This window comes from Podarcis gaigeae (assembly GCF_964106915.1).
Source record: "Podarcis gaigeae genome assembly, chromosome: 2".
Lineage (NCBI taxonomy): Eukaryota > Metazoa > Chordata > Lepidosauria > Squamata > Lacertidae > Podarcis > Podarcis gaigeae.
Window position 1 is genome coordinate 31,106,220 of NC_139679.1, and position 13,339 is coordinate 31,119,558.

The 13,339-nt window shown below is 40.8% G+C and overlaps 1 protein-coding gene across 1 annotated transcript in view; it reads right to left on the minus strand.

Annotated features, from left to right (window-relative positions):
- LOC310839081 (E3 ubiquitin-protein ligase RNF213-like) overlaps positions 1 to 13,339 on the minus strand; it is a 94,875-nt gene that overhangs the window by 38,525 nt on the left and 43,011 nt on the right. Inside the window, exons 20-28 of the mRNA XM_083727296.1 lie at positions 12,838 to 13,003; positions 12,471 to 12,688; positions 11,075 to 11,215; positions 9,656 to 9,817; positions 8,217 to 9,351; positions 6,859 to 7,052; positions 6,316 to 6,468; positions 1,320 to 4,913; positions 371 to 507 (exon numbers count right to left, since the gene is read on the minus strand). Coding sequence (XP_083583422.1) covers positions 371 to 507; positions 1,320 to 4,913; positions 6,316 to 6,468; positions 6,859 to 7,052; positions 8,217 to 9,351; positions 9,656 to 9,817; positions 11,075 to 11,215; positions 12,471 to 12,688; positions 12,838 to 13,003 — 5,900 coding nt within the window. The remainder of the gene's footprint in view (positions 1 to 370; positions 508 to 1,319; positions 4,914 to 6,315; positions 6,469 to 6,858; positions 7,053 to 8,216; positions 9,352 to 9,655; positions 9,818 to 11,074; positions 11,216 to 12,470; positions 12,689 to 12,837; positions 13,004 to 13,339) is intronic.

Sequence of the window (13,339 nt, forward strand, 5' to 3'; positions counted from 1 at the left end):
TAGTGTTTATGGAAGAGAATATTCTTAGTGTGGCCCTTTGTGTAAGCCAATGGAAAGGCTACTGGCTGCAGATGTCCCCCGGCACTGCAGGCAATTTAAGGTTGTAGCCTACCAAGTTCTACTCTGAAATTAATGAAACCACTGAAGTTAATGAATATAAATTAGTCATGTCTATTAACCTGAATGTGTCTATTTTGAGTAGGATTAGGATTGGATGCAACTCACCATGTAGAATTCAACTAAGTTTTTCTCAGGGTATACCAACTGAAATTAATAAACAGGACTAAGTTAAGTCCATTAGATTCAGGTATACTCTGAATAAAAGCCAGTTGAACACCATGCTATGTCTATAAGGGCATTGGGCACTCACCGAATCTCTTTCAAAAATGAGTATTCTGTGTCAAACTGTTGCAAGAACAGAACTTTGAGGCTGCCCAACTCGACTTGTATTTCTGCCTTCAAAGTCTCTGTATCTGCTGCTGTCAGGAGCCTGGAGAAAGTAGAAATCTAACAGGAAAGAAGAAATTGAGTTTCAGGGGTTGGGGAAGAATATGGTTCAGAACACATTTAAAGGTGGACTTACATGATTTGCAATTTCCAAGACAGTATGTGAACTGAAACACTTGTGTGAAAGTCACATTTGTCTGAATTTTGCAATGCAGTTCTCAAGCAAAGAAATGTGTACACAAATGCATATTTCAGGGTTAAGTGTGCATTTAAGTACATATATTAGTGAAAATAATACACAAAAATCCATTATATTATGGAAAATGCTTGCAAAACTGTATATTTTTGTCAAAAAGCCATGCAAAAATGTCTTCATTAGGAGAAATTACATTAAAATGCTGATGAATTTTCATAAATTCATTCGAGAATGGAAAAATTAGCAACTAAGTAACTAAAGAGGACGGAATGTGGTTTGCTGTGCAAATATTTAGTTCCTGATCTAGGTACTTTATTATTATTATTATTATTATTACTACTACTACTACTACTACTAATAATAATAATATAGCACTGTATGTACTTTGCAAAGTACAAAAAGGTAAGTGCCTGAGAGCCATGCAATTAATGAAAAGAAATAAAAAGGATAGATGGGGAAAACATGTTCCATTCAAACACACACATTTAGACTTAGCAGGTTCTGCATTTAGTATAAAGGAAAACATGGCACTGATGAAGAGATTTGATGTGGGAAATATTTCCATATGCCAAAATTCTCATGCATTTCTCAAAATGCAGCCTCATGGCATCCTCAAGGAGTACAGATTCTTAATGTGCCAAAAAAAAATACAAAGAAATATTATCGAACAACTCACCTCAGTAAAGGTTGTGTGACCCCTAGACTTTGTCCCAAGGCAAGCACGAAGGAACTCTGCAAGCGAAGTGTGATGTTGCTGCTGAAAGTATACCTTGGCCAAGTCATCTGCCAGAAAGGAACCCAGCCGCGAATCACCAAGGCGGACTACAGAATCAGGCGTTGCACAGTTTAACAGGACCAACTTGGCTTCTTCTTGTACTTTTTGCATCAGTTCCTGAGGGGAAGCATCCATTTTCAGCTTCTCCGTCACCTGCAAGACAACTGAGGCACAGGTGTCAGGATGGTAGCCAACAAAGACATCAGAAGGGGTATATTTCTGATGGCCCAAAAAGTATTTTTCTGTTTCAACTGTTGTGAAGCTGTCCACCCATTTCTTCAATTCTTCCACAGTGTCTCTTTGCCTCTTGCCCAACACAGTATTGATGTCTAGGTAGTGCTTTTCAAGCCTGTTGATCAACGGGATGGGGAAATGTTTGTAGACCACCTCTTTCTCCTCAATGACAATCAAACGAAACTTAGGGTGCACTCTGCATTTCACTCGATGCGTCCCCAAGCCCAAGTCAACATACTTTTGACCAGCAAGTTGAACGTAATACTGGTTGAGGGCATCGTAGAGGCTTTCATACAGATTCTGCAGGTTGAGAAGAATGACCATCTGCCCTGTCTCCATACAGATCTTCACTCGGTTGATGTTTCTGCAGATCTGGGTGTATTCCTGGTCTTTGGGAAAACTGGAACCAAAAATAATTTCTGGCTGCTGTGTACCTTTGAAAAAAGCCTGCTGCAGGATCTGGAGGGCTGCATAATTTTCCGTCAACACCAGCAGGTAACGGCATTCACCATCCTCATAGTCACTGTAAATGTTCTGCTGAACTAGATCAATTGTACCAATGTCCTCAGGGATGACATCTCCTTTTTCTGAGAACCTAGACATAAAAATGTTCAAGGCCTCAATACCTTCTTTACCACTGAAATTACGGAGAACTATGTCTGCTAGTTCACGGGGAGCTGGCTCTCTTTTCAGTTTTTTGGTTAAAGCAAACACCATTTTTATGAGACTGTAATAATCACGCAACCCAAAGAACTCCTTGCCTTGGGTCTTGCAAATTTCCTCATAAGCACTTGCAAAGATGGGAAAGAAACGGTCAACTTTGTGCAGGACGGCGCGTTCTGAAGAGCAGATACCCTTTGCGCTTTCTATGAGTTCCTTCTGGTTTGGTTCTCCACGGGATACAAAGATGCCTCGATTCATCTTAGCTGGATCCAGCGCCCAGTTAGAGATCCCAATGAAGCCAACCTTTTTATGAGGGAGTGGATCATCATCAACACAGCCATCTTCCAAGAGCGGGTGAAGGGTCTTCAGAGGCATTTTGGGGGAGTCTTCAGCCAAGCCAATTTCATCTAACACCACCACAGAGACATACCCCTTTAGGTTCTTTCCTTCTTGGAAGCGAGCACAATGCTTGAAAGTGTTGATGATTCCCTCAGGCGTAGAGTGTGGGCTGCACTGAAAGGACACCAAATGGATTTGCTTCAGTTCTTTATAAAGCTCAGTATATGCTGCTTGGCCTTGCATGGCATCAGCCACAATCGTTTTGGCAAGAGATTTGGAACTGCCAGGCTTGCCAATGAGAAACAAGGGGATTTTAAGTTCAATGCAGATAACCATCATAAAAACATTTTCCTTCAGTGCTAAGTTCTTGGCAATCGTTTCCCTCAGAGGTAGGTCACTCAAGAAGAGATCCTGAACTAAGCCAATTTCTTCAAGGATTCCCTTTTCATCATCATATGGCTCTGGAAGGATGGTGCTGATGACTCTGCGGTACTCCTTTTTCCTTTCCAGGGAAGCATGGTAGCAAACACCCACTGAAAGAACCAAGGACCAAAGGACTGGATCTCGCTGGACAAAACCTTTAGCTGCCTTCCTCTCTGCAACTTGCTTCTCCAGATGTTTCATTAGTAGTTCACTGTGGCTGTGGAACCACTTGAAGACTTCCACGCAGCGTTCCACATCCCTGAGGCTGATAAAGCTGCATTCATCATTCCTTTGCCTCATATACGTCTGAGACTCAAAAAGCACATCTGTTATTAACTGGAGCTCAACGTCAGACATTGGTATTGACCTAGTAAGTCTTTGCACAATCTGCTGCATATAGAGTTTTTCAGTAATGTTGTTCAACTGTCCAAAATCCCACACTAGAGGGATCATGCTAGGAGGGAGCGCATGGACACGGTATACCAGCTGCCTAAGAGGAATGGAGCCAAGCTTTTCCTTGGTCTCCTGTGCTTTGACACGGTAGCCTAAGCCAGCTGATTCCAAGCGCTGAATCATTTCCCCTGTATGCTTGCGATAAGGATTGCATGCAGCTATGATTTGCAAACCTGAGTTGTGGACCAAAGGCTGTCCTTCAACTGTGCGATCACACAAGACTTCCTTGATGCTGCTGACAGCTTCAGTGGTGTTGGCTTCATCAAAAAACAGGATGGTGTCAAACTGGTATTGTTGCTTATTGTCAACAGCAATGTCTTCTGCTTCCCTGACTTTGGCATAGATTGCATCTGCTGTGGTGCCTCCATGGACCTTGACAAGCTTCATGTTATCGGCATTGGCACCGCTCCTACGTAGTTCACACAGGAATTTTATTAGCCTGGTTTTTCCACAGCCAGTTTCTCCCATGAGGACAACAGGGATACCACACCTGAATCGCATTTCAATGGCAAGGATCTTTAGCATATTGTCTGTTGTGAGCTCATACGTATCATCAGGATCAATTGGCCACTGTATTCCTAAAACCATGCAAAGTTTCTCAATTTTGTCATGTCTGGGCAGTGCATCAAAATTAATGTTGAATGGAACTTTCTGAAGGCACAATCCCTGGTATAGTTGAGCTGTCATTACATTTCTCTTGATGACACTCCCATTCAAAGGATTGATGGCATCAATACCACCATTAGCGTTGGGTTTGAGATGAAAGCCAATGAATGTCATAGATACAGAATCCGCATTGAAAAATATATATGGGTGGGGTTCTGACTCCCACTTCTTCCGAATATGAAATGGAGCAAGATCTTCTGTGACTCCTTCCATGTCAAAAGACTGATTCCCAGGGCTTTCATCAGAAATGTTTAGAGATGGTGTAGCAAAATCCTTTGCCATTAAAATCATAAATGTGACCACGAAATTTTTGAAGCCATGTAAAGCGTCGTCGACAAAAGCAGCATTACAGAACACCGATGTTTCACAATTTCTCAGTTGAAGGTTCAAAAACCAAGCAAAGTTTCTCAGTTCTGACCAGGAAGGATCTATCACTCCACAATGGATCAGGAGCATCTGCAGGCACTCTGCTGGTGTCCCTTCAACAGAGCCTTTTTCATACTGGAATGTGTCGAGACAATCTCCTCTGCTAGATCTTCGCAAGTACTGGTAGGGTCTCTGAAAGGCTTCGCTACGGAACACTTCCTGATCTATACCTGGGTCTGAGCAATCATAGGACAGATTCCTCTGCATGTCCATTTCTAGGACTTCCTTGGGAGATCTGCAGGTTACTTTGGGGAACACATCCATGAAGTTGTACTTCAATCCTGGAAAAGTCTAAAAGAAGAGGGAAAAGCAGTGAATAGGAAGGTATCATAAAATGAAAGACTCTTGAATGTTATGACTGGACATTTATTTCTCCCTTATAAACTATGTTACTCCTCACAATATTTCTATCCTCAAAACTCTTTACTTCCTGCATGGGAAGAACTAATTAAAATTTCATGTATATTGGCTAAATCGGCCCCACAAGTCTGACAGGTAGAAATGGAGATCAAGTTCCAGCCCTTCACCCAATTCTGGAGCTCTCTGCAAAAAGGAGAAGCTGGATTAAAGCTGTGAAGGTGAACAAACCAACATACTGTAATTAAATTCAATTTCATTTCAATTTTAAGTTATATTTAGTTAAATGGTTCAGGATCATGGTTGATAATGGAGTATGACAGGGTGGGTTCTTAAATCCCAATGTATAACAAGTTTTAGGGCTAAATGTAGAGTGAGCTGTGCATTTGTCCCCAGAGCCTACAATAAAGCATAGTGTTGGGAGAAGATTGAGCATGCTGGAACCTTAGGCTGAACATTGCTCTCAACTTGTATATATAGATTTTTAACTTTTCCAGAGGTGAATTCTCATATAATAACCAACTAATATAATCTAAATGAAATAGATAAATGAACCAATTCATGCCTAAATTGCTTAACCACAGCTAGCTGCCTTATATGAAGTAAGACAGCTAATTCATCTTGCACAGTACTGTCAACACTGGCTGGCAGTGGTTCTCCAGGATTTCAGGCAAAAGTCTTACCAGACTACCTGGAGATGCTAGGGACTAAAGCTGGGACTTTTTGCATGCACAGAATTAGAGAGCCAGAGAGCACATATTAATTGGTTGGGTTGAGAGTTAAGGGTTCATCTGTTATTTTTTAAAAGCTATTTAAGTCCTCCTATGCTAATAATGCAGAATGAAAAATACAATATTAATTAAAGATTACTTTTCCTGCTAACAATGAGTGGTAGGTTTTGCTTATTAAATTGTAAATTAGACTTCTTTCAATATTTCCAAAGAGCCTCTATATTGAAAATTTGGGAACAAATAGTTTTATTTAAATATAATTGCTGATCAATATACAAATACTAATAATCCACTGTCTAGAAATAATGTCAAATGCAAGCAATATACTAGTAAAAAGCTGCTAAGACCATTATTTCTAGGCATCTGACAACCTCCTTTTTATCACAGAAAACTACAAAGAAAAATTAAACTTCAGAATTTCCCTAAGTAATAAACACTACAATAATCTTGGCATGCTGTACGATTGTGATGTATATGAAACAGTACAGTGGTTGTACTGTATTATCTATCTTGAAAAATACTATCTCTAAACACAATTCAATGTAACTATAAGATTACAGGTGGGTAAATATTTATATAGTCGTTACATATCTACATGTACTTACTGATCTCGTGTTTTTCTTTAATTGTGGTGATGGTTCAAGAATTTCTACAACATACAAATGACACTGTTTCCGCAGCCAGAGTTTCCCATCTATATTTATCAGGTGCTGTAAAACTAACAGCTTGAACAGAAATTCTGGAATTCCAGTCTGGACCTAGGAGAATACAGAAACTCAAGTAGACAAATTAGCGAGTAGAGATCATTTAATCAATATTTATTTATCCGGATTAGCCTACTGATATGATCCCAATTGCATTAAGAGATGTCTTCCTGTCCACTCCCAAATCCAGCACAAGCTTCCCTTTCTTAGCCTATGGTCCTACAGATGATGCTGAACTTCAGTTCCCATCAGCTTCAAGCAACATGGCCAATATTCAAGGATGATGAAAGCTGTAGTCACTCCTGTTCAAAATCCTGCATGGCCTCCCTTTCTCTTATCTCTCCACTTAATATGCTCCTTCCTGAGACCTTTTTTAAAAAGCTAGTTATAAAAATGTTCCACAACATTTGATAACAACTTCTGCCAAAATAGCAATATACTCACTGAAGAGGTGATATCAAAATGAAATATCATGGGCTGTTTCTGGTACTGATTTTCTAGGAATGGGAGGAGAGTTCTCAGCACTTTGCCTTCATTCACATCTGGATCGATCAGCCTAATTGTTTTTAAGATTACTCCACGGCCTTGCAACTTTGCTTCCATTTTCTCTTGCAGCCTCTTTATATACAGAGATTTTCCTGTTATTAGTAACAACAACACATTTTATCAGTTCTTTTAACAGAGAGATAAGAACCCAGTGAACTGACTGGAAACTGAGGACATCCAGTGTTTGGACTTTTCCATCCACAACAAGCAAAAAGAAATCTAATTTAGATAAAAACATAAGAAAAGCACCGTTGGGTCAAATCAAGGGTGTACCTAGTCCAAAGTGGCAGTCAAGATACTTACAGAAAAACCACAATAAGGCCTGAAGACAGCAACCCTAACCCAGTGTCTGCCCTGATAATTCAACAACTGGTATTCAGAAACAGCAAACCTCATGTGAAAAGCACATCCTTTTTCTTGTCTTGAATCCACTGCTAACCAGTTTCATTGCATACCCCCAAACTCTAGCGTGAAAGAGGCAGAAAAATATATCTAACATCAATCCACTTTCTCTGTACCATGCATGGTTTTCCAAACCTCTATCCGGTCCCCCCCACCCTTAGTTATTGATTCTCCCAAAGAATGGAGAAACAAATGCTTTGTGTTGTCTGTTGAACCTCAGCTATGGGGACATCTGATAATGACCTATACAGATATCATTACAAATCAGTTTGAAACCAGGGGAAAGTAGATCTGGGAGTCTAGATGTACTTAAAGGAACAATGCATACATATTGTGCATGTATACAACACATACTGTTAATCCCTTTCTTAATCTCCTTTTTAAAAAGAACTGCTGCTGCATATTGAATTGACATTTTTATTCAGAAATCTAAGTAAGACCCCAAGATGTCTTTATTTTCTGGGTATCCACCACCCATTCAAACTACATTAGAATGCACTGTGGCAGTAGACTTTTTGCCCCAGTGGAAATTACTCATTTGCTATTTTGTTGTCCATTAATTCAATTTAGTGGTGGTGGTGGGGACTCTTCAAAGCCATAATTAATAGTTTGGTGTCACCCACAAACTAGACCCTCTCATTGTTTTTTACTCCGGAGTATATATACTCTATGGAATGAAATGAAAGCTTTTGAAATGAAAGACCAACATGTTATATCAGAGTGGGTATCATCTAACAGGCTAGAAATTAGATCTACAGATCACAGACACAATGTTTTTATACTCTCAACCCTCAAGTTATAGTCTACGCATTTTGAAACGTAGATAGAAAAGTATATGTACTTAGTTCACTCACCTACTCCAGCTCTTTCAGAAGCTACAATCCCAACACACATCTGGTCCTTGAAGACAGAAGCTGATGAACTTTGTGTTGCTTTGTAATGATTCCCAAGATAGCCCTGAATGTCCTTCAGGGGCTGCTGAGGGATCATGTGAACTTTGAACTGGCTGAAGACAGAAGGGACATAGCAGTGCTCTCTCTCACAGTTGCAGAGAATCACTAGCCTATAATCATCATGGTGATTAAAGTGAAGACTCTGGAAAAGTTTCTCAGACCTGTAGCCAACATCATAGCTCAACTCATCTGCAAACAGCAAGGTGTAAATCTTTTCCCCCTTATAGCCTGGAGTGAGGCACCGCCTCAAAAACAGCGCCACTTGTTCATAGCTGGTTTGTGGTGTGCAGAGCAGGACTTCATCGTAAGAGGGTAGCATCTCCCCTGGACTGTTCATGTAGATGGCCAGTACCGAAGCCAACACCTCAGAGCGAGGACAGAGAATGAGGTTAGGCCTGCCAGCATGAAGACCTTGTGGCAATTTTCGCATAACACTCCTCTTCTCCAGATCTGCCAGGGTGGCCAAGTAAATGCCAAGGGTTTCAATGTCCAGGCAGTCTGGAAGGAATGAGCCCATACTTCTCATGTAGGACTCCCACATATATTCCAGTTGTACAGTCAACTCTCTCCCTCTTGCCACCGGCCCAAGCAGATCAGCAAAATTTCTCTTTGGCTTTTTAGATACTACATGGTCGGAGACCTCCTGGATATCTTGCTTGCTGCAGTTGCGCTTTATAAATGACAGCATCGTTAAGGCAGCCTCACTGGGGCACTCTGAGCCAAGCTCCTTGCACAAGTATACAAACTGTTCTGCCATATAGTAATTCAAATAATAGTACTGGGATCGCTTCTCCGACATAAACTGGTTCCACTTTTCCAGGAAACTCTCCATCTTTTGGCAAACAGTTGGCAGAACTTCTGTGAGATCTCCATTTCCAATAAGGGCACCACCAGAATTTAAATTGAAGTCCATGCTAAGGCAGAATTCATGGTTGGGTGAGCAATATACACGAGCGACCCAAGAGCGGAAAAGCATGTTTCCAGCAGAATAAAGGTCGATGAAAGACAGTGCAAGCCTCTGGACACTAGAAAATACCTGGGTGCAGATTAAGCAAACACAATGGGGAATATGATGCAAGTGTTTTGAGTAAGAAGATGCTACCAAGATTGTCAGTGAAAAGGATATCATGATAATAAAATTATACCACTATCAATCAGAAAACAAAGCACTACGATAGCTTCAAATTACATTTTGGGAACTCTTGAGCACATTATTTCCTATTAATTTCTCAATATGGAGTCTAGAAATGTGGTGTGGCTAGAAGCAAAATACTATCATTCTGTCCTTCCCACCACACCCCTATCAAGATACACATAGGAAATTGTCTTGGAAAACTGACCTCAGAAAACTTATCCACTTCTGTACTTTGTTCTATCTTTCCTGACATCAGCATCAGCTTATTCATCAGTTCTTGGAGCTCTTCCAGGGAGTATTGCCGTATCTCTTCTTGGCCACTGTGGGTTTCTGAGATGGTCAGGCACAGGACGGTGTCCAGAGAAACCTTCCAACACATGATAATGGCTCCAAATAAATTTGATCTTTGATTTACTTCCTTATACTGTACAAGGAAAGCCCCTCTGGCTATACCTAACTAGGGCAACTGAATGGTATCAGTAAACAGAAGCATCAGCTACACCCAGAAACTATTATAGTGGGAAGCTCCAAGTTCCTTGGAAACAATGATAAAGCAACTGGCAGCATTAGAAAGCAGTCATTATTTGCTGTTACATGTAAATACTGGAAGGAGGATGCAGTGGTTAGCTGATTACTGGCATCCCCCTAATTACATGGCAGATCCGTTCTTGGCCACTGTGCACATAAGTGAAATCACATAAAGTAGGGAGCACCCTCTAAACACCCTTCAAATGCCCTCTCTGTCGGTCTCTCTTCAATCCACACCAAAATTACTCTATCCAAAAATATCCACAACTAGAATTTAAAATCTGGGGCGGGCAGGAGTTTAAACACCCCATGGTCCCCCAATTGGCTAGAGCGGATGAAATAACTCCCAGAACAGCATGCTGGAAGAAGGGGGGGAGGAGAGAGGGGAGGATGTTTCATCTGGCAAGCTGAATTGCTTGAGCTGACAGAACGGTTCCCATTGCACTATACTGAACACCCGACAGATATCAAAGAGTTAAACAGCTACAGTGGGACCTCGGGTTAAGAACTTAATTCATTCTGGAGGTCTGTTCTTAACCTGAAACTGTTCTTAAACTGAGGTACTACTTTAGCTAATGGGGCCGCGTGATTTCTGTTCTCACCCTGAAGCAAAGTTCTTAACCCAAGGTACTATTTCTGCATTAGTGGAGTCTGTAACCTGAAGCGTCTGTAACCTGAATCATCTATAATTTTTTGTAGAATCTGAGGGCAGTCCTGTTTCAAGAAGCTTTTAATGTTTGGTGTCCTCCCACCTTTATTTGTATTTTTGTTGGAAGCCACCCAAGGTGGCAGGGGCAACCCAGTCAGGTGGGTTGGGTAAAATAAATAAATAAAGTTATTGAATGTACATAAAACCAGCACTGCTACTTGAGAAGTCCTGTTCCCCCTTCCCTCTCAAACAGAAAGGAACGTGTCAGTATTAATATTGTTTGGAACACTGGCACTCACTTTTTTATATGAATACTATCCTTTGCTAGCTCTTTCAATTTACAGCTGGTTGTTTGTTTGATATTAAGGAGATAGCTAGAAAAATATGAGCAGAAGGGCTACAAAAACTGAAACAGCATGCAACGTACCCTTCCAAGCAATGTCTCACCTTCTGGCCTTCCTCTGGTGCCCTAATTTGGTAGATTCCGTTGCTATTGATTGTTGTTGCCAGTGATAAAGATGACTGCTCCACAGAGCCATGAGTCTCTTTTATGTCTTTCAACCATTTCAGGTATCTTGCAGAATCACACTGTGTATGTAAGGAGAATAAATTCACTAGATTTGTCTCACTACCCCCACACTGTTATTCCAGTTCAACACACAGAGTGAAACTAGGCAATATGACAAAACTGGAGAAAAATATTTATTATTAATTTTATTTCTAGTTGCTTTTTTCCCCACAGAAATGGCTCAGTGCTACTTACAAAACATATAATGCATTGCAGTAATCTAAGTGAATGTTAGCATAAAATAAATATCAGAAGACAGGCTAACCCTGTCTGAATGGAGCATTGTTGGGCCCCCATCCAAAGCTGGTAGGAGGTACATTGCACCACCAAGGGCACTTCAGCCTCATGATAATAAGGCTGTTCCTTCAAAGGGAGTGTAACCTCATACAGAGGCGGACAAACCCCATACTTCCATTCTAGGCAATCACTAACTAACAGCACCTTATCAGGATTAAATGCCAGTTTATTGGCTCTCATCCAGTCCATTACCAAGGCAAGACTTCAGTCTAGCACATCTGCTGCTACTCTTGCAAAGGTAAATGAGATAACAGAGCTGCATATCATCAGCATATTGCTGGCAACACACTTCAAAACTCTAGGTGAACCCTCTCAGCAGTTTCATGTAAAGTTAAACAGCACAGGGATAAAATCAAATACTGCCCACTAAAGGCTTTATGGGGATGGAGCCACCACAAAGCAGTGCAGCTAACCCCCAGCTCAAGACAGCTGCTCCAGAAGACCATGGTTGATGGTACTGAAATAGGAAGTCCCATTCTCTGAGTAAAATACAGCTTGCCTTATACAAAATATTTGATTAAATCAGGCATGTCTAAAGTCTCAGGGGCCTAATCCGGCCTGCCAGTCAGTTTAATTTGGCCCCTGTGGCAGTTTATTTCTTGGGGTAAAATCCTAAAAAAAACCTCAACAACTTCAATCCTAAAAAAGGTCAACAACTTTGGTTGGCCCTTCACTTCATCAAATCTGGCCCTCTTTGAAAAAAGTTTGGACACCACTGCATTAAATACATGTAACATGCTGTTGTTTCTATAAATTGTGTATGAGTTACACTGGGTAGCCTTTAAACATAAGTAGTTAAAAGGCAGATATGCCCAGTAGCTGTAACTTTAATCTCTCTTCACTTGAGCCAATAATTTTATGCAGCATAGTAGTACATCAGCAGAGAATCACATCAGGCATGAAGCAAAGTTAACCTCTCTATCAGATATACAGCTACCTAAGAGCAGGTACAAGCTAAGGTAGTGCTAAAGAAATTACCAGTTTTTCAGGGAGTTTAGGATCACTTTCCAGGGCTTTCCACAGTTTTTCCAAACACACCAGAAATTCCTCAAACCCTGACTCCTGTTTCAATTCAAACAGCAGAGAAGAATAGCCAAGCACAGCATCATGGAAACAGGCCACACGATCCACATCCATGTCATTTTCTCCCGCAGAGATTGAGGCCAGGTCCACAAATACCTTTAGCTCATTTATATCTAGGGGAAACAAGCAACACACTTTCAGGGCTGAACTAGATGCACAGTTAAAAGAGATAGATGATAGATAGATATTACTCCCAGGTTTTTTTAGGACCTTCAGCAAAAAAAAAAAAAAAAAAAAAAGAACAGATATGTATCTGTTTTACCTTTTAGAACCTTTTTGACCCAGCTGACAAACTCCCTCCTCCATGCAAGCTCTTCAAGGCACCTATGACGCGGTTCAGTGATGTCTTGCAGCACTTTTATAGCATGTATCAATGAAGCGCTTATGGAGGACAGCTTTTTACTCTTGAAGGACTGGAGTTCATCTTCCTGAAAAGCAAATTATATGAATGAACAATGACATAATTACACATATGTCATTCTGCAATTTTTTATGCCATGCAGCCACCATGTCCACAATCTGTGGCAGATAACTGACAGGATGTGTGTGCATCTGTGCATGCAATGGAGTTCCTAACCTTTTCCTACTGTGCCATTTTTCTGTGGAAAATAGCCCTCCCAACTGTTTTCACCCCAAAGGAAAAATATATCGGTACTTTTTTGTGGGGAAAATGGCATGTGGGGAAAGGATTATGTGCTTCTTTACACATCAAACTGCAGTCTCAGCAGCTGCATTGCTAAACAAACAAACAAACCTGAACTACC